Source organism: Anomalospiza imberbis, chromosome 11 (genome assembly GCF_031753505.1).
Source record: "Anomalospiza imberbis isolate Cuckoo-Finch-1a 21T00152 chromosome 11, ASM3175350v1, whole genome shotgun sequence".
Lineage (NCBI taxonomy): Eukaryota > Metazoa > Chordata > Aves > Passeriformes > Viduidae > Anomalospiza > Anomalospiza imberbis.
Genome location: NC_089691.1, coordinates 16,482,997 through 16,510,597, shown reverse-complemented (window position 1 = coordinate 16,510,597; position 27,601 = coordinate 16,482,997). Strand labels below are relative to the sequence as shown.

General features: G+C 45.1%; 1 protein-coding gene and 1 long non-coding RNA gene across 9 annotated transcripts in view; one reads left to right on the top strand and one right to left on the bottom strand.

Annotated features, from left to right (window-relative positions):
• LOC137480817 (uncharacterized) overlaps positions 1-239 on the bottom strand; it is a 35,219-nt gene extending 34,980 nt beyond the window's left edge. Inside the window, exon 1 of the long non-coding RNA XR_011003104.1 lies at positions 120-239. This is a non-coding gene — a long non-coding RNA (uncharacterized lncRNA). The remainder of the gene's footprint in view (positions 1-119) is intronic.
• An 11,387-nt stretch (positions 240-11,626) lies between these two features.
• Positions 11,627-27,601, top strand: part of ADAMTS9 (ADAM metallopeptidase with thrombospondin type 1 motif 9) — an 80,875-nt gene continuing 64,900 nt past the window's right edge. For 5 of the 8 annotated variants that reach the window (XR_011003100.1, XM_068202160.1, XM_068202164.1 and 2 more), the window contains exons 1-3: positions 12,248-13,593; positions 14,719-14,881; positions 27,073-27,359. Coding sequence is in view for 7 of the 8 variants with exons in the window: in XM_068202160.1 (XP_068058261.1) it covers positions 13,003-13,593; positions 14,719-14,881; positions 27,073-27,359 (1,041 nt within the window). In the remaining variant the exon portion in view is untranslated. Of the gene's footprint in view, positions 13,594-14,718; positions 14,882-16,170; positions 16,305-27,072; positions 27,360-27,601 lie in introns of those variants that run through there. The other 3 variants (XM_068202162.1, XM_068202159.1, XM_068202166.1) reach the window with 3 other exon arrangements.

Sequence of the window (27,601 nt, the reverse complement as noted above, 5' to 3'; positions counted from 1 at the left end):
GCAGCGCATTGCTGTGCACCGTGCCAGGGATGGCTCTGGCCATCACCACTCCTGGAAAAAAACTGCCCATGTGCTGTTTTGACTTTCTTCATAAGTGTCATCACAGAGGCGTTACCAACCTCTCTAACTGGGCCAGCAGCATGTCCATCTTCAGAGCCATCAGAGATAGGCTCTGTTGGACATGGTGGAAGCTTCCAACAGCTTCTCACAGAAGCTACCCCTGTGAGAAGTGGCCTCTGTGAGAAGTGGCCACAGGGGTACCTCTGTGGTACTGTGGCCCCAGTACCAAAAAATCAGGAAGTGCCAAGTCAACACAATGAATCTCTCCCAGTAAGACCCAATCACTGGGTAAAGATGTTCCTCTTAAGTAGGTGTCCTAGTCAAAATGGCTAGAAGTTATTCTGATCAATAACAGACCTACTCTTTATGCATTTTTATGGATATGTGAGGTTTTTACCCACAACTAACACGTATAGGTATAATTTCTTCCAGCACAGAAGCACTAAATAATTAATAAATCACCACCATTCTCCTTGGATGTGTTCAGCTGCTGCTTGTTGTGAACATCCCATGAGCTCTGAGGGGTGGTTTCTGTGCAGGCAGTGGCTGTAGTACCCTGGCAAGCAACTGTTCACTCACTGTTTAGAAATCTAATTTTCTCTGCTGGTAAGTGAAAAATTGCATGGCATTCTTGTCACAAAATTCCTTTTCTAGTTTTCCTGTGTTTTGCGCTTTCACAATTCTCTTTGGCACAGCAATTATTATTGTACCAGCTGCAATGCTTGCAAAAGGTAATCATAATGAAACCTTGGTAGGTGTCTTGTGAAATGCCAACTCTGTTGAGTATGGGCCCCACCACAGCTTTTATTATAGATTTTGCTAATTAATTTGGGTATGCATGTAAGGGCTTTGATGTAATTTACCTCACATGCTATATCTAAGTGAATTGCCATGATTATTTACCTATGAACCATAATTTTTTATCTAGAAAAGTGTAGTTTGTGGCTGGTGTTTTGGGATGAACTTCTGCTCAGTGTGTTCTTTGAAAGGCTTGGCATCTCAGTTGAATGACACAGGTTTTAGTTTTGTACATCACTGAAAAAAAGCAAACTTATAAAACACTGTTAATGAGAACTAGTTCTGCATTTCAACATCTGTTTTAATTATTACCAAATTGTTTTACTATATTGGATTTCAAATTTAATTTTTTGTAGCTCTGTTTAAAGTATAGAGACTGGTTTATATTTATATTTATGTTTATAGGTATATTTATAATATATGTTTACATATATTTTTATTCACGGAGACCTTAACATTTGAATTTGCTTTTGTATTTCTTCCATTTATATTGATAAAATATCATACAATAAGTAATTCCCATACCCATTACATATGATTTGCCCACTCATACTTATTTTGTCATCCTTACTTCCTCAGGCTATTTTCAACTTTAAGCCACTGCTAATCCATGACCTTAGTGCTTTTGTCTCCAGGTCTGAATTATATAAGTATTACAGAAGAAGAATTGAAATGAACTATTCTTGACTTTATTGTACAATAACAGTCAGCTGATTCACTTTTCTATTTCCACTAACTTGAATAATAGAGCAAATTTAATTAGTTTAATTTTTTTTAATTAATAATTATTTAATTTTTTTTTTTCAATGTGGGAGGACCGTTTATGAAATATTTCTAAAAGGAAAGTGGAAATGAAAGAAAATAGTGATGGTCTGCATTTCTGGGTGTCCAGAATTGCTGCCAAGGGCACAGAAAGGAAACTGAAGCAGGAACATACCCTGCATTCTGCAGTGCCCACTGCAATGGCAATTGAGTAAAATCTGCTGAGACAAAAAAGAAAAAACAAAAAGCACTTTGGTCACAGAGCTGAAATGGAAAAGCAGCAACCGTTAAAAGGAGCCTTTTGTAGTGTGTCTCCTCAATCTCTGTCTCCTTCCGTGAGACTCAAAATGCAGAACACCTGTAGAATGTCAGGTTTCCTTTCGGATGCAGGAGAGCAGCATCGCATGGCATGGCCATGTCTCCAATAGGCTGGGCAGTTTGCTGCTGCTCCTGTTCCAGCCAAGCTGATTGATTCTCATTTGAAATGCTATCTCTAAGCTGCTTTTGTTCAATTGCTTAGTTTCCTGAAAGGTTATATTCAAAAGGCCATACTTCAGGAATAATTTGGCTGCCCTGTATGATACTGGTTTCCAAGTGGCATGTAAATAAGTGGTCACATTTTCCAAAGAGAGTACTGCCCCACCATCAGTGCTGTGAGAAATCTGCTTTGCAGCTCCATGGCTGAATTTAAGGGGAAGCATTGCTGGCAGGCTGAGTCAGTGGCCCAAATTCTTCTCCCTTTATCCATATAACCACATGAAAATTGTTTCTCCTATCCACAGAATGTGCATGAATAATTTGCTTGGCATGGGACTGGAGCTAACTAGCACAATAACTGTGCTTTTGTAAGCTCCATATGTCCCTTGCCTTGGAGCTTTTCAGATGATACAAAACCCTGGTGCTGTGACTAAAATGAGAAAAGCCTGGGCAATGACTTCAGAAGCAATTGGGAATGACCTAAAGCTCATAAAGGATTCTTGGCTTTGATGATGTTGACTCAGGTCCATCAGACTTACAAGTTGCATCCAGACCTTATCGAGATCCTGGAATGACCCCTGCAGTCTGCAGAGATGGGTTTTTAAACTCTGCAAGGGAGTCCGAATTTCCAAACCTCAGAAACACCAGACTCTTTAACTGTACTTTTTGAAATTAGTTCAAGAAACGAGTACACACACATTGCCTATCCCTCTCCTTCTCTTTGCACTCGACATTTTTGGTGTAGGAGAGTTCAGTAACGGAAGTGTAAACCTTCTGTTTACATCTATAAACAAGATAAGGTACAAATTGCTGCAATACAAACTTCCTTGCTCTGGCCCTCCGCTGACCTCAGCTATAAATTACAAGGACCCCTCTTTCTCACAGTTGCAGGAGTCTCCAGTCTCTAGGGCAAAGTTTAAACCAGCAAACGTGCTTACAAAATCTTCTGTGGGAATTTTTCTGACTGCTGTGCTAGTCACACACCGCTCAGGGCCAGGGGCTCATGCCTGTGACATGAGGGACAGATGCAGCTGGACCTACATTTGGAGGGTGCCCCAGACACCTCCAGCTGCAGGGTGAGCCTGGGTGCATTTGCACCCATTTCCTGAAGTCAAGGAGCAAGTTACAAGCACTTTTGCTGAAGGGCTTGGATAGAGAAGGGCACGCTTGTACCACACTTTAGACCTACAGGAAACATCCGTGTCACTGCATCTCATGCTCAAGTCTTCTCCTGGAAGTTGGGTCAAATAAATTGGTTGCAAAATATTGAAGATTATGCCAAGTAAACACAAGAATAATTAGATTCTAATAATTAGAAAAGCTACTCACGCATTGTCTTTTTTTATAGATTTCAATGGGTGAAGAAAGAAGAGCTGCCAATAACACAAAAGCTGTTCTAGGCACAGAAACCAAATTCCTCGGTGACCAGGACAGATGACACATGGCCTGAGGGAACAACACAAGAAGAGGGCTGGGGCATGAGAAAAATCTTAGGGAGTGGGGCAGAAAATAAAAGGGAACTTATGAACATGACAGCTATAACTATATCTCCACACCCTGAGAGATGTCACAGCCACTGGCAGTCACACACACACACATCATTGAGACTATGGTGGGTATTCCTAATAGGAATTGTTAATCTGGGATTTCCACAGCCATGGCTGTTCTGGGTGGTGGAAGTGGAAACTAAACCATCATGTGTTGTGCCGACATCAGAGCAGTGCAAGGTTGGACATTTGAACACCAGCACTGCATTTGCACAAGGGTGAGAGTTACATTGTTTGTGTGTCCCCAGGCAGGACTTGTGTCCCTCTCCTCCTGGAGCAGCTCAGCAGAGGAGCACAAGGACATCACCTCTGGCATGGGTCACCCAACTGCAGGTCCCTGGAAGATGGACTGGCGCTCAGGCAAGGCCCTGTAAGCTTTCCTAGTTCCTGCCCTGTCGCCACTGAACGCACACCATTGGTCTGCCCTGGAGAGAGTGTGAAATGGCTCTAAGAGGGTCAGGTCAGTAGTTCTTGTGTGTTTAAGCAATGCAGAAACTCCTCTTCCTTGTGCTGTGCAGTGGGTTGCAGGAGAGTGACTCGGGGATATCTGCAAGAGAGAAGAGCCACAGGGATGGTTCTTGGTTACTGCTGTTAATGATGCTGCAGAGAGGTGGTGACGCTGGATCCCTCACAATGCTTTCAGCAGAAGCACGTCAGCTTCTGAAAAGTGCCATCTCCTGGCCTAGAGGCCTATTTTCTATACATAATGGTATCCAAAAAAAAATTCATGCAATTAGAGACTGCTGCCCTAAACCACCACATGGTTTTATGTATGTATAACCAGAGCTAAAAAGTTCCATTCTCACTGTTCAGAGGAGTTAACTGATGGACAGAATCAAACAGGATAACGTGTTTGTTTTAAAGTGCCCCGTTCTACTTGTGTTTGGGGGAAGTTGCTCTTTTGGCTCTCCATGTGTTTCACAAGGTATGACAGGTCTAGGAGTCTCAGCCATGGGTGGGCATCTCCCTGTCCTGCTGTTGAAGGAACACAAACATCCAATTTGTTGGTAGATGAAATGGCTCCGATTTGGATAATTCTCTGTCTTGATTATGGGCTTTGTGTTACAAAGAACCGTGTGCTGGAACCTCCTATGAAAACAGCAGAGAGAAAGAATGCTGCTGGTGTGTTTGAGATTTCTCCTCCCTTCAACAAATGCTATTCTTAGCTGGCTGGCTGGTGTGGAGTAACGCATTAACTGAGTGTGATAAGGCAGGGGAATGCCGATACTGGCCCCATTTTCAGCCCTGTGTTTGCTCTGCCATTAGACAATGGGGTCTTGGTCCCCTAGGAGGCCCTGACATGTCAAAACAATGTCAATTAAGTCAACAAATACCCGTGTGTTACAGTCATTTCCAAATCATGCTTTGTGCCTTTAAAAATTCTGAATGGAAAGGTTAGGGATATTTAAGAATTAAGATAATAAAATATGGGGAGACAATGTGGAAACAGCTGGCTTACAAATATGAGCCTGATTCCCATCAGCAGCATTTGTTAATAGTATTTATGTTGTAATGCTTATGAGAAAGTTGAAAGGTCTGAAAAACACGACATGTATATCTCAGCCTCCATGTGTTGGAGGGTAAGAGATTACCCCCTTAGCAGAGCTGCCACATCTCCAGACAGACAAGGTGTGCTGCCCACATGCACACCTCCTTGGGTGTGCCATGCACCTGCAGGTGATGAGGGGCCATAGTTCTTAGGAAGGTCCAAATCCTTTAGATAATTTTGGGTAACACTTCTGGCTGGGAAAGGAATGTCAAGTCCTTGCACTGGGCATACGGGAGCTCAATGCCTGGTGTCATTGAATTCAGCCCGATATTGTGGGTAATAGTGCAGTAATTCTTACTGCCAAATGATCACATCTGGATTTAGAAGCAAGTTGCATGTATGAAAGCAACACTGAGATTACTGACAGGCTGCTTATTCCTACTGGCATCCTTATGGCTCCTGTCCCAGCTTATCCCTCCTTGCACGCAAAAGACAAAGTAAGGCTCAGTTGAAAAGTCTTGGGAATTTTGAGGGCTGTTCTTGTGTGCTTGTTGACAAAATTAGCTGCTTAATTCATTGGCTGAAAACAGATGAAAAGTAACACCTACTTGTGCTATGAATAATTCATCAGTGAAAGAAAGTGCTTCAGGATAGTATTTGGGAGGAAAACTGCATAACAGTAATCTCACAAGTCAATTTGCTACCTATAAAGGAAGGGATTTCTGTCGGCTGTCTTTTCTTCAGGAAAAAAAACCTAACTCCTCTTAACATTGTCTGCAATTGGAAACAGCCTACATTTTAGGTAATTAAAACTGATGTTCCTGACAAACATTCGCCTCCAAAGAAATGGTCTATTGTAAACGTAAACTCTCAAGATCCTTCCAGGCATACCAGCAGACTGTCTCCTAAAAATTCTTCCCAAGCCATCTGGTGCCTTATCTTTGTAGTCAAGCCATACAATAACTTTAAAAGAGGATTGTTGCTCGCAGGGTTTAGTCTCAGGACTACAGATTCTCTTGGAAATATCTCAGTTCACTCTGAACCCATTAGACAGGCAGCTCTGGTTGTGTGAATTCTCCATTACTTTTAATCAAGACCCAAAATGTGCAGCTGTGGTTCTCTGAGGAGATCCCCTCTTCCTGTGGTTTGTAAAGGGAATGAAGGAGTTACAGGGAGAAGCTGGAGATTTCCAAACAGGGATTTACACTCCATTAATTCTCTCTCCAGCATCCCAGCCAGAGTGGCATGACATGAATGTGGTTAGGAAGGCTGCAGCCAATTCACATCATTCTTGTAGCTCTCCTCACACCTGCGAGGGGAATGGATGGATTCCAGGTTTGCTCCTAGACAGCCTTTGCCATCAAAAAAAAAGGTATTTAGTGAGTGAGAAGGCATGAAGGCATAGAGCAGAGGTGGCTGTTGGAAACAGCTAGGAAGAAAAAGACAATTTTGTTTCAGCTTTGCAGATCACTCAGAGTTTGTTCTCCCTGCATCCTGCTACTTTTGTGCCTGCTTTTTAACATCTCACCTAAACTCTATCTTCTAAGAAACTGAATTCTTAGTATTAAGTCCCCTATTTTCGTTACAAAAGCAGAACCTCACAGGGAAGTTAAGTAGCAAAGCCAAAAGGCTGTAGGTACCTGACAGCAAAGCAGTAGTTCAGGCACAAACCAGAGTGAGGGAGCCTGTGCTAGCTGTGCCCAGCCACTCAGGCAGCGACAGCCATTGTGAGAAACAGCGCAGGGTGTGCAGCTGAAAGTAGAATTTGTTCACCACTCCTTCATCCAGGGCAAACACAGCATAGCTGGGGAGAGACCAAATCCCTTTTTGGATTTTTGTCCTGTGTTTATATGCTGAATCTTCCACACTATGCATTTCTAGTCTGTTCCTTATCAATGCTGCTTTCAGAGGAAAGGAGGAAAATGGGTGCGAGAGTATAGGAGCACCTATAAGAAGAGAGCTCTTTCCTCAACATATCCTGCAAGTTGGAGACTGCTGACAAATCTGAAGCATCACATTTAATCAGCATCTCTTAATCATTTAGCATGGAGGGGGGGCAATGGCTGTGGTCTGTTGCACATTCTGGCTGTGGTAATGATGTGGTATCAGTAGTGCTACAAAGTGATGGGCTGCCATTAGATTATCTTCTCCCTCCTTGTGCCCATCTGTTCTGGGAACCCTCAGCTACCTGAGAAGAATTTTAAAACACCCCGGTTTTGGTACTGCAACTTAGTGAGCACAGACATTTTTCTAAGTTAAAAAAGAAATGTTTTTTTCAAGGTGTTGCATCTTGGTAAAGAAATACTGGGTGTTACATATGCTTGTCAGGTGGATATTAATGAGCAAGATGTGATGCTGTAAAATAGCTCCTGGAAATTACAGAGATTCTGCACTTCTCCAAGTCAGTGGAAGTTTTGATTATGAGTTTTGACAGGCACTGGATTAGGTCTAAAACATTCCCAGCCTTTTGGCCATTGACAATTTTTTTGACAGTTTTATAACTGGTAGAGACTTCCTACCACAATACAAATATGACAACATTGTAAAGACTTGCCCCAGGGAGAAGCCTTTGCTTTAAGCTGGGTACCTCGTTACACCCCAAGGGAAATCAAACAGTGTAGGGAAAAAGAACTTATATATGTAAAGTTGCTTAGCTTTTTCCCTGCTCTACTGGATATTTGTATTTTGTTATCTCTGGAGACAATCTACTGTTTGGGAAAAGAATGAAAACAACCACCCTAAAATAGAGTTTTACAGTTTAATGATCCCTGCACTGAAATATTACATTATACATTTAGGCTGCATACAAGATGGAGAGGGAGGGTGGAACTACAATGAGGTCAGAGGTCCGTGACTCCATGTTCTTTGCCAAATCAATCATTTCAGTCTTCTTTTCATAAGGTGATGGTGACACCTCACAGAGCTGTTATGATAATTTGTTTATATAACAAAAGTACATGGCTCGAGGGATAAAGCTTTTTGTACCTGCATAATTTCCAACATTCCCAGGTTGCCTTTTGGTGTGGGATTACAGAACATTTGCTGTATTGAGTCCTCCTAGTATTACTGTTAATGTTTTGGCAAAGGCACCTGAAACATAGCATAGATGCATAAGTACCTAATATCAAAAGTCACGAAGAGTGTATTCAGGTTTTGTTTGATTTATAGCATGTGACATTGCAAAGTGGCATTGCAAACACAAAAGATAAACTAATATAATGTTTAGGTTGATGTGGCTTAATTTGCACAAAAATGGGAAGATTTAGAATTAAGTGTTTATTAGCTTCTTTAGGACCTCTCCCTGGCTGACCCATAGTAAAAAGGGAGATGGGATCTATAACTGTTTATTAGGCCATAGGAACTGCCAGGCTGCAGTGCACTTTCCACGTGGCAGATAAGAGGTGTAAAGAAAAGGAGCAGTGCATTAACAGTCAGCAGAAATGCTGGGAGCACGGGAGGGGCAAGCTGGAACCAGCAGTTTCAAGCAGAGAGCCTCAAGGGATCATTATGTCCATCTGTGCTGACCTGAAGATGAAAATCCCACACATTTGCAGTGTCTACGTGGGCTTTGCTATTCCTCCCACCCAGTCCCTAGTTCCTACTCATGTATCTGTTTTCCAGGGTCAAAGTTGTTTCTGAGGCAAGCTGAACACCTGCCTTGCACGTGAGTGCAGCAGTGGAACAGACTTGTTTGCGTTCCCTCCTTCGCCATCTGTTCCCAAATGGTGATTCCCTACCCAGGCAAAGAGCAGGGATGAGATCTGCAAGGACAAGGCAACACTGCATTTCCACTGTGTCCCACTTTGTACCTGTGTGCAGAGCAATGGATGGCTCCCACAGAACACGGCTCCTGCTGCAATGCACTGGCTGGGAAGGTGCTTGAGTTACACAGTTTGGCCCAGGATGGAGACGAAGGCTGTTTGGGTATTATTTCCCTGGGTAACCTTTAATTAGTCACCACAATGTGCACATCTCAGTATTCAGGTGAGTGGGATGGCATCGATAGCTCTGCAGCATCCTGGCACATCATTTCACATCTCCCTCAGCCATTGGGCCTAAAATGGGGATCAGGATATGCCCAGAGGGCAAGCTGTGACAGCAGTGATAGCAGTGCTGTGCTGGTATTGCTAGGAATGGCAGGGAGCACTTCCCAGCCTCCTATGGGTCGGAGGAGCAAACTCCCAAGCAACCCAGTGGTTCAGACCTTGATAGCAGCAGCACACAACACGGGGTAAGAAGAAAACTCCAGGGAGGAAGCAGGAGCTTAAAGGACTACAGTAAAGTATTTAGTGTATTTCAATCCTTTTAATGAGGACCAAAAAGAGTTGGCATGGCACACATAAGATTGAAAATTAAGTATACACCAAGAACTTGCAAGTTTCAGTCCCTCCAAACGTGAAAGGCTTACAAAACTTAAAAATGCAGCTTTGACAACTGCTGAAAATGTCTTTTAAAGAGAAGCCTTTAGGAGAGCTTCCAAAACAAAGAGAAAGGCAGTCCAGAGTTGTATCCTTGTTACCAGCATCAGCATCCGCAGAGAGAGGCAGGAGAGGGTGGTCAGCTGTTTGAAGAGAATGAAATCTTTCACTTTCTGACCACACAATTAGACAGAAGGAGAAGAGTTGGCTCTTTTCAGATATCTTGTAGCATTGAGGAGCAACCATCAAAGGGAAACTGTCTGCCTTGTGGGATAATCGTTGGGCAAGCAAGAGGATGCAGCAGATAAAGGAAGATGACACTTACCTGGAGAGGTTGAGCCACAAAGAACAAAGATTAGTACTAGGGATGGCCTCACCTATAGTGAAAATGAAATGGTAACAAGGGGGAAAAGCAGTGCAAAAACCTCAGGAAATCTGGGTTCCCCAAGTGTATTCTTGCAGAAGTATGCACCGCCTTAAATTTCTTACTGAAATTTTGCTGTTGTGATCAAGTTCTGATTTGGTAGTTTATAGAAGAGGCATTCGCAGCTCAAGTTCTGCAGTATTTACATAGGCAAAATTCCCAGTGTTTTAAGGGGATTTTTCCATGGGTAGGTATGAGCTCTCAAGTCTTTTGACTGGGTGAGGACTCGGAGTCTGCACAATTACCATACCATAAGTATTAATAGATCTTTCCTAATAGGAAAGTTATTTGAATTTAAGATTGCAGCTTAGTTTCTCTAAGCTCCACATAATCTATTTACTTACAGTACAGCTTTCATTCTGCACTTACTAATCTCCAGCTGTAAAGATTCAAAATGCCACACAACATACAACTTGTGCGTATTGATGGAAATGGCTCTGGAAGTCATGCCATGCATAAATGTATGTTTAGTGACATTGCAAAGCCAGGATTTGGTCCTGGGAGGCTTCAGACCACTCCCAACTCTGCTCCATAATGGAGTCCCATGAGCTGGATCCCTCTTCTGAATGATGGGAGTTGTGTTTCTTGACTTCCCTCAGGTTGGTGGTTTCAGATCAGTCGGTGGGGCTGTGAGGATGCACCACAAAACAACCTTGCTCCATTCAGCTCAGTGCCAAAAAGGAGAGGGTCCTACCCAACCAAGTCACAGGTATGTGCTGTCACTTCTCAGCCTCTAGCAGCTCCTGAGCTCCATCAAACCTCACCCCAGAGCCAAATTAGTTTTCTACTGGTCACCTTGTAGAAAACTAAGGAGGAAAAAACTCCAAAGCTCTGATAGGTCTTCCTGTGGCAGTGAGCTGAACAGAAGCAAGGCAGCTCTCACCCTGCACCTGACAGGACAGGGGGGACACTGAAGCTGAGAGCAGTGGGATGCAAGATGTTTGTGAAATGGGGACACCCCAGGGCACTCTGCAGTCCAGATAAACCAGACCTGTTTCCCAACACTGTGCTGATCAGAGGACTGAAGGCTGCACCCCTCTTTCCCAGACACCAGCAGGACTAGCTCCACGTAAGCCTCCTCCCCTCTGACTCAGCCCTAATGCTATGCTCAGCTTTTCACCTCTCCTTCCTCAGGCAACTTGGTTCACTTTTCCTCACTCCCCCTTTGCTGATCAGCTGCTCAATATTGCTCCACATGCCCAAATGGCAGCACAGGCTCCTCCTGGCACTCCTGGGAAATGTGTCCACACCCACCTGAGTTTGGGATACAGCCTACCCTTCCTTCTCCCACCATAATTTCTGAAGCATTATTCCAAGCTCAAGCACCCTGTGTGTATCTCTCTCTGTGAAGACTGAAAGCTTTGGGGTACATATGGAGATTGTAGGAAGGTGGTCATGGCTCAAGGTGCTCCGCAAACACTGCAACTCAGGGAGATATGGGTGAGTTATCTCTTGGTAAGTATCCGAGATTTTAATTAAACCTGGTTTATAAGTATGGGTACAACGCAATGCAGGGAGGTTATGTGCCATCACACCTTGCCCTAAGGATGTGCTGACTTGGGTCTCCACAATTCTGGAGATTCCTGCACTGCTGAGGCTCTGTCTCCCAGCCCTGCACCCCTGGCCAGGCAGTCACAGGGTTGGAGATGCATGGCTTTGCAGGTGATGCTTTATTTAACCTGACTTTTACATTCATCATACAAAATTTAATAATTGACTTCTAATAGTTGAGGTTTGTAGGACTTCACCAGTTGTTTTGAAGAGTGAGGAAGTGCCATTTTGCCTAGAAGTGGATTCTGAATGGATTTTTATTTTAAAACTTTCCCTTTCTGCAGCAAATACCAACATTTTTGTGCCTTGTCCCAAAGTTGAGCAAAGAATGTAAAGAACTTTGACATTTTCTATGGAAGTGCAAACTGAACTTCCAAACTTCTCATTTGCCTTGCTTACAGGTTTTAAAGGTTTAAAAACCTTTTAAACCAAGGCTGGGGGTTTTAATTTGAGGAAGGGGTAGAAGACAACACAATTACATTTAGCTCTAAAGGATGTCTTAAATTTTTACAGAGACCTTTCAAACTGTACAACAAAACAAAATAAACTCAGATAAGGATATAATCTTCCTTTTCCCTCAGGGTGCCTGAAAAGTGCACAACACAATCCTAATCCTGAACAAAAGTTGCTTGAATTGCCTCTTATCTGAGAAATGCAGAAGAAAACAACTGCTCTAAGTGCCACACAAGGGATTCTTCAATTTGCTGGTCCACTTCTTAAGCTGCCTTGGGAAAAAAAAAAAAAAAAAAGGAAAACGTTAATTAGGTAAGAAAACTCAGCTCTCCTCTCAGTGAATGACAAAGTGACTGATCCCCACCAGGTCCTGGCAGAGCAGGCAGCTGCCGGTGCCGCTCTGCCTGGGCTACTCTGGGATTTTAAAGCCTTTTGGAAGGAGCCGGCTGGGAGCGGGTGCCGAACCCGGGTGTGCGGAGCCGTGGCTCGGACTCCCTCCGCCCGCTCCGTCCAGCTCCAGCGACGGCTTTTCTTCACCAAAACCTGCGACTCCGGCTTTCGCCAGTAATGAAAAAAGAAAGTGACATACTGGAAGGAGTGGAGCGGGGGGGAGCGGAGGAGGGCGGGCTTTCTCCTGCTTGATCTATGGAGCACGCCCCTTTTTAAACTGAGAGTCCCAGCAGCTCTCGTCCACCAGCCCGACGGGGGGAGAGGCGGAAAGCGAGGGAGAGCAGGCAGGCGGGCGGGCGGGCGGCTCCCCCGTCCCGGCCCGTCGGTCCCGACCCCGGCCCGTCCGCCCCCGCGCACCATGCGCGGCCCCCGGCGCCCCGCGCGCCGCCGGCCCGCCCGCCCCTAACGCCGCCCGGCTCCTGCGCCTTCCCGCGGCAGCGCTCCGGGGGCCGGGAGGGGGGCTACAAGAAAGGAGAAGAGGAAAAAAAAAATTAAAAGAGGGAAAGGAAGGAAAAAGGAGGAGAAGAAGCAGAGGCGGGGAAAGCTGCTCCTCCGAGGACAGCGCGCAGCACCATGCAGCTGGCGCCGCTGGCGCTGGCACTCACCACGCTCTTCATCGACGGCTTGAGGACGGGAGCGAGGAGGCAGAAGCTGCACCCCAGGCAAGGTAAGGGGGGTGCTCGGAGAGGGGCGCGGGGAGTGCTGCGCTGCCGCCCCCCGGGGCCGCGGGGCTCGGCCACCTCACTCAGCGGCATATGCGTCTGTCCCCTCGCAGCCCAGCTGCTGGAGAAGCTCAGCGAGTACGAGATCGTGACTCCTACCCGAGTGAATGAGTTCGGTGAGCCCTTCCCCACCGATGTCCACTTCAGGCGGCGCCGGCGGAGCACCAGTGCCGCCCCCGACGCCTGGACGGCGGCCGCCGCCGACTCCCCAAAGGCACACTACAAGCTGTCCGCCTTCGGGCAGCAGTTCCTCTTCAACCTGACGGCCAGCTCGGCCTTCATCGCCCCGCTCTTCACCGTCAGCCTCCTGGGAGAGCCCGCCGCAGACCAACGGCGCCTCTACGCCGAGGCGGCCGACGCCGATGTGAAACACTGCTTCTACCGGGGGCACGTCAACGCCCGCCCTCGGCTCACCGCTGTTATCAGCCTCTGCTCCGGGATGGTGAGACCCCCGCCCCGCTGAGGGCCAGGGGCGGAAGCGCGGAGGAGGGTGGGCGGGCAGAGCGATGGCGCCCGCCCCTTCCCCTCACGGCGGCGGGCGGCTCCCGCCCACCCCGACCGGGGGTTGCTCCCACGCCGCTGCGCCGCTTCTGTTCCGCGGATTTTGGGGGAAAAATGCCACCCACCGACACCCAGAGGGGGCGGTTCGCCAGCCAGACCCGGGCACGGACCCCGCCTGCCCCCGGGGGTGTCGGTGAGGGGTGGCTGCGGGCTTACCCCAGCGCTGGCCCGAGCCACCCAGCACCCGGGACCAGGAGCATGTCCCGGTCCTTGGTACCCTAGATGGGTGCCCTTCGGTGTAGGGATGTTGGCACTGGGATGCGCAGAAGCTCGTAAAAGGACTGACTCTTCTGTCTGTCCTGGTGCCTTTCAGTCACACGGGGTGCCAATGCCAGGGGCTCCCTGGAAGTTTCTGCTGGCTTCATTCAGTCCAGGGGTTCCTCCTGGTGCGTGTGTTCACCTAGGCTTGGGCACACGTCTATGTGGCTTCCCTCCCAGGTACTGACCATGGATACCAGTATGGGATAGCTGCAGAATGTTTTGTCTTGGATATTTTATTTACCAACCAAATATGTGCATTCATAGTTATATGCAACTAGGAGCATTGATGTCTTTTCATAAGCAGGGATTTCACTAGCTGGATACCTTCCTCTGGTCTTTATATGTGGGTTAAAAGCCTGTCTCAGGGAAACATGCTGTGTGAAAACAGCACATGATGGGTTGCACTGGGGCCTCCAGCACACAGCAGCACCATCACCCTTTGGGCAGGACTGGCTTGGTAGACATCACTGGCATAAGGACAGGGTCTGGCAGACATGCCTCTCTCATGCTCCCTGCCTGTGGGTTAGTAATTAGCCCTCTGTAAGCATCAGTGGGATGGATGTGCAACCCAGCGTGGGTACAAGCAGTGTGACCAAAGCTGGAGCTCCAGCCACTGCCATCACAGGGGTTACCACAGAACTAGGCACACCTCCCTCATTAACTGCTTGCTTTGTGGGGTAGTGCTGCTAGGTGGCTTGTCATCACGCAAAGCTGACCTCCTGTTCCTCTCTCTGGTCCCTCTCAGCTAGGCACATTCAAGTCTGATGATGGGGACTATTTTGTAGAGCCACTCCTATCGATTGAGGAACAGGAGTATGAAGAAGAGCACAATAAGCCACATCTTGTCTACCGACACCGGACACCTCCAACCAACTCTTCAGGGGACTGGCAGACTTGCAATACTCCAGGTACTCATTTTGTTACTGCCTTGGATGACTTGGAAGTGCTATTTGCAGTTAAAAGGTAGTAGATTTATGTGGGAAAAAAGGGATGTGGAGTTGAGGGACCCCTCTAGAAATGGGGCTGTGACTGCTAGGACTGGGCTCATGATGGTAACATTGTCCTGGAGAGATGTGGTGCGCTCGTGCTTTCTAGGAATTGGTTATAAGGAAGTTGCGGTCAGAAAAAAGTTTCCCTTTGATTCCTGATGTAAAGCTGGCAAAAGAACTTTTGATCTGTCTTCCCTTAAGTATCCTGTGAGCCCTTAAACTTGTTTTCTGTTCTATCCTACATGTAATTCCCAACCATCCTAATCTGATATACTCTCTCTCTGATACTCTGTCCTTTAAATGACATCTGTCTTAGTCTTACTGTGCTCCTGGTCTTCTTTCCCCAAATCTGGCTGTGAGTTGCCATGTCTTCATTCTAGTGGAAATGAGGAGGTCCTAACACCAACCCTGACAGTTCTTCCCTTAATAATCACTTTTCCATGGTTCATTTTCAATGGCTTTTTTTTTCCTCTTGGCCCTTCCTCCACCGGCACCATCTCCCTGACCTCCTCACTCCCTCTTTCTAGTCCTTGCACATATGAAAGAGCACAGGCCTTTTTCTCTCCCCCTACATGTGCCTTGATGAGCAATAGCCTTGCTCCTACTGTCCCTATTATCTGCAGTGGCCTCCTGCTGCTCTCTGCTTCCTTGACTTCCTGATGTTCACAACTAATCCTCCCCTTTGGCAGCAAATACCTAAATTTTCTCTGAAGAAGTTTATTCCTTCAGTCTCCTGTTTCACCTGCTGTTTTGCCCTCCTCCTTTGGCCTGCAGCTAGAACTACAGGAACTTTAAAGCCTAAACAGAGTAGACCTTGACTGAGTTCCCTTGTGGGCTGCGAGCTGCTCAAATGTTGCAAAGTAGGTGGAGTTGCTCAGGAAGTAAAGATACCACTAGAGGAGAAGTATGGTGCCCAAATTAAGCTGCAATTAGCATGCGTTACTTGTTTGATACCCATGACTGTGGATCGTGGCTGTGCTGTTGAGCTGTCAGTCTGTTCAGCTTGCACTGATCATGCTGAGTCCAAAGGTGCTCTGATACTCTGTGACCAGCCAGAGCAACATGTGTTTCTTCTAGAAGACATGTGAATCCATGTCCACATGCAAACGTATGTGCCAGGGGTACAGTGGCACCTCTCACAAGGCTGTCATTGTTTGTTCTTCCAAGGGTTGCTGCTGGAATATGCCATTCTGGTTTCTCTCTTCCAGCTGTTTCTGCTCCCTTCTTTGAGATCAGATGCAGGAGACTCAGAACAGTTGGAAAGAAACACGGAATCTGGCACATTGCATCAGTAACCCTTGGAGGAATGGAGCAGCAGATCACAAGACTCATTGAATCAAAGGTAGCTGGGAGGGCTCTCAATTTTGCTTGTGTACTTGACTCTGTGCTGCTGTAACAGACTGCTGTATTTCACCCCACTGTATCATAGTTCCCATTTAGAATATTATTCTTCTGTATTGTAATTCACAAGAATAATACTCCATCTGTGATTTTACCAATGCGCTGTATATCTCTTCCTCCTTTGTTCCGGTATGCTTTGCTTCTTGCTTGTCTTTTTCTTGCTCTTCCCAGTTGCTTCATGTAGTGGAGGGAGGAGTTCTTACCTCTCAAACACAAGCTTAAGTGTTCCAGATAGGCATGAGAGTCTTGTCTTCCTGTCCTCTTTCCCTCTGTCTCTCCCTCTTTACTGGCTCTTCTTTTTGTCATCGTCCAAGCTTTTGAAAGAAAATGATGCTATGGCAATACGTGTATGGTGAACAAGTCTTGGTTATTTCATTTAAGGGACACTTTCAGAGCAGCTTGGGCAATGCTGAACCTTGGCATCCTACCTGAGGTTACATCTGGTGAGAGAAGGTGTCTGGCATGTCTTTGCAGCGGAGGTGAATGTGCAAAATCTAGCAGCACTCACTGTTTTAGACAGGGTGTATCTCTCACTCCTGCCAGAGAAGAATGGTTTCATGAGAGTTGGGGAGTTAGTCATAGTTGTAGGGTGTTGTGTGAATCCAGTCTTTTGCCAGAAGAACATGTGAAACGGTGCATTTGCTTTGCAGGCTTCTGGCAGGGGTGGAAATTTGCTTAAAGAGGAAATTAATGGGAGGGAAATCTAAGGTACCCCCCCTGAGGTAAGCAAGGGACCCTATGTTGCCAGGCAGTGGTGCTATTAAGAATGACTTTCTGATTGTCATCTTCCTGGAAATGATTAATAGTCAACATACTGGTGTGCCCTTGCCATAATGATGTAATTTTAGACTTCTTGAGGTATTCAGGAAAGTTTCCCTTGTGAATTGACTAACAGATTGAGTAAAAGTTTTCATTTGCAGCAGTCTCCCTGGTCTTACTTTTGGTTTTCAGCATCCTGAGGTCAGCTTAGAAAACCAGGTATTTGCTTTTGTTAAGTTTTAATTAGCAGTTTCTGATAACAGTTTTAGGTCCTCTAACATAAAAGATACTCTGCAGGTGTTCTGGAAAAAGATCTTTTTCCTCTGAATGCTGATGGATATCAAATGGAAGCTGTGCTCTGCAGATGAACTTTCATTGCACAGCACTGGGGTCTCTGGCAATGCATTTCAGCAGTCTGGCATACAGCTCAGCCACCGCAAGAAAAAACTTTGGACAGAGTTTTCCTTGGGGTAACAGGTTAATGTAGTTTCAGTCATAGGAAATGGTGCATTTTCCTCTCCTCCTTTTCTTTTAGTTAGTGCTGTGAATCAGTTTGTCATCTGGCTGGGGATCTGGCAGAATAATTAGTTGTATTTTACTGAATAGCCCTGACGGGATGAGGACTTGGCCAGGCGGACAGCATGATGTCACTATAGGTGCAGCACCACTACCACCCATCGCTTCAGGATAGCAAGCTCTTCCGACCCAATTATTAAATATCCGCTTTTTTGAGGTGGAGGAGGAAGAGAAAAGAAATTGCGATCCTAAAAAAAGAAAAAAGGAAGTGTCTCATTGCAAGGCTGGAGAGCGCTGCTTTCCTGCACCCCACGGAGGAACAATCTGACTCCAGTGATAAAGGTGTGGAGCTGCATCCTGCATCCGTGTGCTAGCCGCCTTCGTGAGGTAGGCAGCACCTCCCCAAGCCCCCATCCAGTGGCACCTTCTGCCAGGAGCAGCGCCGTGAGCCCTTTCCATCTAAAACCGTCAATGTTTGGTCTTGCAGAGAGATGTCCAGCTCCAGATGCCAATAGGACACTGCCTTTGGTCATCACTTAAGTAAACCACTTCAGGCCACCTCTTGCTCTGGGTCTTACGTCCATTTCTGCTGCTTCTCCTTTCTGTCACATTTCTCTTTTTTTTTTGTCACTGATGTATGTATATGTGTATTTCTATGTATATTTCAGTTGTTGAGTTCTCTGTAGCTCTTCCAGTTTTGTTGGAGTCTGTGGTAGCTTTAGTCTTCTACTGAACCTTAGCAATCATTCTGCCTGTTGGCCACCCCTTGTTCTGAGACAGATGTGGCCTCCACCTGCCTGGTTGCACTGAGCCACAATTCCCCCGTGTCCATGAGCATAATTGCAAGTATTGTGCCCTTTTGTCACCCCACTCCTGTTGCCTGCCCAGCTCTTGCTTCAAACTTAGCAAATTCTGTGCAGCTTTTACTGTGACCCTGATGGAGGACTCCTGACTAAACGTTTTGGGGCAGCTCCTTCTTTGTACCCATGATGTCTTAAGTTTTAGCTTTCATAATTTTTAGATTCCATACTGCCTTAGTGTGTGATTCTGAACTTCATATAAAATGTAAGTAAGTTCTCTTCACAGGGTGGTTAGATAAAACAATCCTTTTCCAGCTTGAGAACCAAGGACAGCCTCAGGCCCAAAAAACATAAACAACAGCAAATTGAAGAGAGCAAACTGAGAGGATGGGACTTCATAACCTGAGGCTATAATTGAACAATTAACCCCAATATGTAAATGGACCAAAACTTATAAAATTGTGAAGACTTGTGACTGGTCGTCCATCTTGGGTGTAGCCATGGCCTGTCTCTTGTACTGCCCAAGGTGTATCCTTTAAAGGCCTTTTAATAAATACCTACTTTATTCCTTTAACATTGTCTAGTCTATGTTCCAAGTCAGCCTCTTTACGCATCACCCACTGCCTTCATTTGTCTGATCTGTGTTTCCAATTTCCATCCCAGCTTCATTAGTTAAATACCTCTCTGTTCTTGCCTCATTTCTCATAATTCTTTTATATTCAAGACCTGTCTGGGGCTGAGATGAATAAACCAATGACTGAATGTATAGTGAATGTGAGCTGCTCCCTCCCTTGCTGCTGGTCAGCTGTGCTCATCCTGAGGCTGGCGTCAGGCCTGCGCTCTGGGGCTGCATGTGAGGATCTTGCACAAAGTCCTCACTCCTTAATGAGAGCATTTAAAGTAGGAATATCCACCACGGGCAAAACTCATCATGCAGAAGCAGCAATAACACTCTGATGGTGCCAAACTAGTAGGAAGATGATTAGAGCTGTTCCTGTCCCCTTGGAGGGAAGCCAAGGGGCTGTAGCCAGCAAAGAGGCCTTCCAGCAGCTGTGCTGAGGTGATGAGGTTTTGGAAACAGCCTTAGATGAATGCAGGACAGAGCAGATTTTACCTGCACCGTGCTGACTGTGCCACCACCCACTGCTGGCAGAGGTGGGAAAGCCCAGTGACTCACCTGCTGAGGCTGCTTTCCAGAATCCACCAAGTATTATCAACACAGATGGCTGTGGGACACAACCTGCAGGCTTAGCATATCCCAGTACCTGCCAGAAATGGATGCAAAAGGGTCTCAAATTTGCTGGTATTTTGTTGGGTGTTACAGCAGTTTGACTACTGGAGAGTGCACGTGTGGCCAGGTACAGCAGCTCTGCAAAGGGAAGCCCCATGTGGTCCAGGTGAGGAGGACAGAAGCTTTATGTGTAAGTTGTGCTGAGAAGGGTCCTTTAAAAAGCAAAGGAGAAACCAGCACCATGAACCAAGACTTGCCGCTGAGCTAGCATGACACAGGCATACTCAGTAATATGTCACTGATTTTTCAGTTGCATTAACGAGTAATTTGTAATAGATTACCCTTTCATAGTAACTGTAGCAACCTTTCCCACTGAACGTGACACTGGGGAACCACCAGAGCAGAGGAGTACTGCCCTGTGTCTTGAACACAGCAGATGCCTGTTACTGCCAGCTTGATGATTGTGATCATGTTTCTGCATGATAATTAGCACCAGCTTGCTCTAATGCCAGCCAGCTGCATGGGAAGTCACTGGTGAACCAATGGCACAAGCAGGAGATGGTCCTGTCACCATGTTCCCATGTGCTTGGGAGGTGTGGTCAGGTTGAGGTTGCCAGAATGGGGGTTTGTTAGTGTGTTATCAGTGCCATGACCAGGGAGGAGACTTGGGGAAGGATGTGTTAGGTATCTGGTACTGTGGCTAAAGCCTCACTTTGTAGTGTGTTCTTTCCTTGGTGCAGGAAGGGGATGAGCTTTTGTTCCTGCTCCAGCTGTGGTTCAAGATGTGTCTGCAGTGTTACAATTGGCCATGGAGTGGAATAGGGCCAGTGATGGGAAATTTCCTGCTCCTCCTACAGACCCTTTGTATGTTTTATGTTGTTACTTTATAGCAGTTCCGAGGCAGAAACTTTGAATTCCTTTTCCACAGGATTCAGTGTTTGTACTCTTGTGAGTAGTCTGTGGTGAAATCCCAGATCCTTTGCACTTGGATTGTTGGTCTAGAGCCCTTTAGTATTTTTGCTATTTCTTTTGGACTCTGTCTTGCTTCCAACTGTGTCCCTTTTTTTTTTATTTTCAACTCATTCATCCAGCAGAATTTTGCATTCTAGGTGTCTGGTTTCCAGGCAGGTCTTCAGGCAAATTCTGTACTGCTGAGTGTCACGTAAACTCAGGCTTGCAGGAGATCTGCAGGGAGGTTTTCTTAAGCCTTTACTTCCAGGTTGAGCAATCCTTGAGCTCTTTCAAGAGTCTGTTTAAGCTGTCAGCTTTGCTTTTGGCCTTAGGGTAAAACACTGACTTTGTTCTTTTCCTCAGAAAAGTTTCTTATCTTAAAGAAGTGGATTGTAATTTTTAGTCAGATAGTAATTAATTCAGGTTTCCTTCCCTCCCAGAATAAAGAAGAGAATTACATCACAACTCCCATATGCTAATGTAATTAATTCTATTTCTGTTTCCCGGTTGAGGTAACAGCACAGTAAGAGCCAGCTGGTATTTGGTCAGATGAGCCTGGGAGGTCAAGCACAAGCTTTTGCCAAGCTGAGCTGGGGAAGGGATCAGTCTGTAATGTTTGAGGTATCTTATGATGTTGGCAAGTGAAATAAGGTAATAGACTGATTTCAGTTAAAAAACATTGGTCACAGTCAATGATACAGATCCCATAATTAGTTTTGGCTTAAGATTCCTCAATGTGAGTTATAAGTGCATGCATTTTGTTGTTACTCTTAGTACTGAAAATGTATCAAGCATCCTTTGGGTGCCCTAAAGGTGTAAGACTTAAGATTGTGACAACACAAATTGTTGTTGATTGGTTATTGTTCTGCAATTTAAACATGGTAAGTGGACAGAGTTAAATTATTCTTCTGGAATCAAAATGGACATACTTTTACCTCATCTGTGTGGACATCCACTGAGGGAGGACAGGTGGGAGAAGCAGGGGGGAATCACTTGGGTGCTTTCTGTCTGTTCCCCATGGCATATATTACTGAAAATAAACAGGCTGACTATTCTGTGACTGCTTTTCCCATATGCCTGTAATGTCATTATCAACATCCCTGTGGCCAATTGCTGGACAATTTTGTTTTTCTAATGGGATATTTTGTCTTATACTGACTGTCAGTACAAAGTTGTGGTGGCCTCAGTGTTGTTCTTTTGACATGCTACCTCATAGGTGACACTAGTATGGGACACAGGTTGGTGTACTTGTGACTGTTGTGCATTGGAAGTTGCCTGAAGAGCATGTGTGGGAGTTCCATAAGGTGATCTTGAATCATTTTCTGCCACATGTTCAGCTCATGTGTTAGTATCTTCTTTCTTAAAGAGGCAATTTATTGTTTTGTTCATTAATCTGCTTTCTGTCTACTGTGCAAACTTGATGGCTTTCACTTACAACTTTTTACCTTAGGCAGAAAAATAATCTTTTAGACTGGAATGCATTCTGATATTCATCACCTGGAAAGAAAACATCTAGAGTATGTGTGGTCTTTAGTGTTAGCATGGTATAAAGCAGAGAATGTTTTATTACTAAGGGAAGCTAGTTGCTGCTCACTTCAAGTCCGTGGTTCTCAGCATTCTGGTTCAAGCAGTGGGAAGAAATGCAGAGTAACCCTGACAAACATCAGGGTTCAGCATCACCTTGAGCTTTGGCACCTCCAAGTCTCTATAGTCACAGACACAGGATACAGTGAGTGAACTGGGGTGAAACTGTTGGGTTTTGCATCAGTGATGCTTCATGTCAGTCTGAACTGCTAATGGCTTTATAGCTTTGCTTTGTGGTGTTAATACTTTCACATATTACAAACACAAATTCCAGGCTCTGGTCTTGACACATGGGACTGCCTTCAGCAGGAGGAGCTCCTGGACATGGACCTGACTATAGCAGCAGCTCTGATTCAGTCAAGGAGCTATCCAGAGGGAAGGCAGGATTAATCCTGCTCATAGGACTGATCATCTCAGTGTGGCACAGCAAGGCAGTGGCTGGTCCCCCCTTATGTTTCGATCCCTGGCTATTGTCCAAGCAGGGTGTGAAGCTGCTGGCAGAGAAGGTGTGTTCAGCTCTAGGTTATGCTGACCACAACAGCACCCCACAGTAACAGAGGTGAGAATTTGGCCTCATGCAAATCCATCTGAAATACATTTGTAGATGTATAGAAAGATAGAGATACAAAACATCTTGATATAGAATTAGGACAGACCCAGGGCTAGAAAAATTCTTTGATCTGGCTTCATACCTGTTTGTGTCCTAAAGAGGAGCCAGTTTCCATTCCATTTCTTGACAAGAAGAGCCTAAAAATGTGATTCAATTTCAACCAGTCTGATCTCCGCATGAAGGCAAATCCATTTTGCCTCTCTCCTCCGTTTCCCAGGTGATGGCAGTCCCTGGGGCAGCTGCTGTTGTACCAGCTACAGGCAGCAAATCCAGCCAGGCAGCTGGAGCTGGGGCTTGTACTGAAGCTTTTGGCCAGCGTTGCTCCTGTGGAGTTGAGGGAGACTGGTCACACGCTGACTGACTGCATGAGGGGAGCTCAGCTGAATTTTGGTCTGTTTTATGGAGGTGTGCAATAATTTATTATCTGTGTGACTGGATCAGAGCAGAGGTAAAAGTGATGCAGGCCAACCGCTGAGTGGCAAATTTTGTTAAAAATCCTAGGTCACACATTCAGAAAACTTGTGATAATTAGTAAGTTTGAAAGGACCATACTTATTTTTTAGCAGGGAGATGTTGTTAGCTCAAGAAAGAGATTTTTCTTCCCCCCTTCTCTTGCTCTCTCTCTGTGTTTTACTTTTTTTTTTTTTTTTGCTGCTATGTGCAGCTCTTATGAACTTGGAGCTGAACTGGAAATGCTTGAATTGTTACATGTCTTACTTAATTGTGCAAATTGCTTTCTATTCCAAGGTCTAGTTAATGTAGAAATGGAAAGGATTAGGACTGTTGGGATAAGTGAGCATTCCATCTTTTAATATTTGGTTTAGCATAACAATAGTTACTATGTCAAAAGCAGATCCTGACTCTGCCCTGTCACCCTTTCATGCAGGCAAAGTACTCACACAGGGCCTGAGTCTTCCCTGCCCTCTTTCTTGTGATAGATCCAAAGTACATTAACCAGCAGGAAACATCCATAAATCAGCTGAATGGGTTCTGGGCTGAGGCTTCTTGCCCAAGCAAAAATAAATGGCATTAGTGAGAAGATACCATCAGGAAGTGATATCCTTTCACAGGATTGGGTCTCCTTTTAAGTCCCATATTGCAAAGAAGAAACCAAACAAAAAAAATTAAGATAAACTACCAGATCTGTACAATGACAGTGAAAACAGCATAGATTGTCTTAGTAAAGTATGCAGTAAAATGGACATTATTCTAGCCTTTACCTGCCTCTCAAATGATTATGAACTGTTGAGTCAGTGCATGGGCTCACCTGATACTTGAATTATTGAACTGTAGTTTGTGTGGTTTTAAAGGATTTGTCTTTTCACTGGAGTTTGGTTTTTCTACAAAGTAAAAGAAAAATGTTTCTTAAACCCTTCCAGTTACTACCATGTATAAGTAGATGTGTTTCAGGTCATTGCAGAGATTGAGGGCTTGCCAAGAAAACCATTTTTCTTCCTGATTTCTGTTGCTATGTTAACACAATAGAAAAAAAAAAAAAAGGAAAATAAGGTGGGGAAATGCCACACCCTTTTCTGATGTTATGTGTGGCAATAGGAAGCTGGTGCTGCAAAATCACAGTTTTGTGTAATGTGAGAGATTTTCCCTTCTGCCTGATGGAGCAGGGCAGTATGTTGCACCATTCAGTGAGAGCAATGCTGTTGTGGCCATTGTAATGGAGCAGGATATCAACAGAATCAGGCACACAGAGTTCCTAGCAGTGCCTGTGTGCAGCTCCCATTAACGTGGTCAGGATTTTACAGATGGGTTGAGAGCAGTGCACAGCCATTAGCATTTAATTTTTTACAGGTGAGTGCACACTACCTACATGCAAGAAAGATGGGTGAAGTTAACAGTTCACTACTACCAAAGTCCAGGAGTGGCTTTCCATTCAGTGCATCCTCATCACTGGTGCCTGGTTTTCCAGTAACTAGGCTGACAAACACCCAATATGTGACCTGTCCAAATAGCACACTGCAAGTGTTAGAGTGACTTTGTGAGTCACAACAATTCAGTTGTTTTGGAAGTGATGATGTGTCCGACTTCATTTGTGTGCTGAATGGGGAAAGAGCTTGGCAGCATTAGGTTAATGATTGGACTTGATGATCTTAAGTATTTTTAAAAACCTAAATGATTTTGTGATTCTGTGCCAGATCTGTGTGCAAAAAGGAAAGTTATTTTTCCTCTGTGCTGGACATACCTGGCTTTGTTGGGCTCTGATTCCCCTGCATAATCAGGGGCAGGTCTGGGCTCTCAGAACAAGATGTAGAATTTCATGTGGTACTCTCTGGGTTTTGGGTGGGTTTGTGGGTTTTTTTATAGTGTGTGACACCAGCTGCAGGATTTCAGTGCAAGCCCAGTGAATATCAATTTCTTTTATACACCTGTGTGATAGGTGTCTTCAAAGGTAGATGTCTTTGCAATTCCCTCTTTTTTTGCCATCTAACTTCCCTCTGACTGGATGGTTGGCGGAGAAGGCACCTGAGCCTCATGGTCCCACCTGGGGCCCTGCAGAGCTCTGCCTTCACTCTGCAGCCTTGTCTTCAGCGTTGCTCGAGCCCTGTTGAGCATCTTCCCATCCTTAACACACTTTTCCTTGGGTACCTGCTCCTTTTGGAAGTTAGTTATTTAAAAGGGAAATTTGAGTGGCGGTCTGAGGGTGAAGAGAGGAGAGGAGCTGGCTAAAGGGCTGGGGTTAGCACTTTCTCCTCAGTCTGATCCTCTCCTCACCTTTAAGTTATTTGTATGCATAGTTGGCTCCCCAAGCTGATTGGCACTGAATGAGTCGGGATAATGTCATGGTTGCCCACGAAGCAGTGCCAGCATGAGAGCATAACCTTGCCAACACAAGGGCATTGATTAGAGCAGAGGAACTAGGGCAATCCAATTATAACCACAAATGCCATTGGCTTTCTCGAATTCTTACTCAAATAACTGCAGAATCTCTGCTGTATTAAGGTGGTCTGGACTATATCAAGAAAGGGGAATTTAGAGGACTTAAGTAGTACAGAGTAGGCAGGATTTAATTCTTAACTACTCTATTGCCTATTTACACACAGGGCAAAAGGATAGTATTTTTCAGATAGGTAGAAGCTGGCTGATTCCCTTTGCCTGCCATGATACTGCAGAACATATTTCTTTTTTTGGAAATTATCACAAATATTCCTAAAAGGAAACTATACAGGAAAAATAACGAAGAAGTTTCCTATCATTTCAATCTTGTTTGAGCATTGAATATTCCTTTGTTCCATAATATTATGCTTCCTCTAACCTACTCAATGGGTCAGATAAGGAAATGTGATATTTTTCACCAGCATGACGAAATTAAACTAAAGCTACAAAGAGCATGAGGGTTGTAGCCTGGAGTCGTAGATGAGTAGTTCAGATCTGGCTTTATATTAAATGCAGAAGTGAACAGTCTTTCGTGGATGAATCACATTCAATTAGCTACTTCCTATGATGAACTGATTAAAAATTAAGTGGCATCAAATAAGCCTGATTTTGCTCTTACATTTAAATAATGCTATAATTACGTACTAATCAGATGGTAAATCTTAATTGTACACATTCCATATGTTTTATATGCCTGTTCCCCCTCTTCACTTTGTCGTCTTTGTATCAGCATGGAGTATATTTTCAGGCCGCTTTTATGTTTGGCCTAATTGAATATCAAAAGCAGTATATGTGAAACTTCCTGAATTCTATTCTTTGTCCAGTGGCAGCTGTGCTATTAGATGACCTTTACCATTCCTGTAGCACAGAATAATAAAGGGAAGGGGGGAGCTGAAGCCCAGCCGTGTTATTGTTAGAGACAGAAATAAATCATATATAATTGCTTTGCTGTGAAGGCCAAATCCTGCCGTCCTTCATGCCTGAGTTAGAAATACAGGATTTGGACCTTTGTTTCCTGTGGTTTCCTGGCCACCTTGGACGTGCCCAGAATCCTCACGCTGCTGCTGCAGTGGCTAATTACCATTGCAGGGCTCCAACCCTCCTGCATGGACAAGGAGCTGGCTCTGCTGCAGGGAATGTCCACCTCTAAGTGCTACTGGCTTCCCCAAAATGGCTTTAAAAATGAAGCCTGGGATGTTGAATTACATGGTGGGCTTCCACAGAGTGCTTCTGTTTCATTTCCCTACTTGTTTGGAGCAAGCCCACACAACTTTGTTGAGGTAATAGATATTTTGACTTAGCATACACGTAGTATTAATTTTATTCACTCCAGAATGTACTGTATGTTTTTTCTGCCTTTTAACTATAGATCATGACCACAGTCACAAAAAGAACAAGCGAAAACACTGGAGAAGGCAGTGGGCAGAAAGCAGCATATTATCTGACGTGGAGATGTTGAAACACAGCCTGGAAGTGAATTCTTTTTCTGGGGACAGCAACAAGACGGGGACCACTGGTGAAAAGAAAAGCCACAAGCGAACGAAGCGGTTCTTGTCCTACCCACGTTTTGTGGAGGTGATGGTGGTGGCTGACAGCCGGATGGTCGCCTACCACGGAGCCAACCTACAGCACTATGTCTTAACCCTGATGTCAATAGTGAGTGTTCAACCAGGGCGAGTAGATTCACCCACAAATCATTTTCTAGTGGTCACAGAGCCCCTCTCTGCTGCGTTCATACGCAACACCATCAGTTTGCCTTCCCTAGGCATGGAGATAATGCTGGGGTTACATCAAAAATGGTAAAACATGGCTGGAAAATGTTGGTTGGAGTCTTCTTTCCCAGATCCATCCAGCTTCCTGATCCTTCTCATACCTCTCTCTTCCAGCTTTCTGAACAT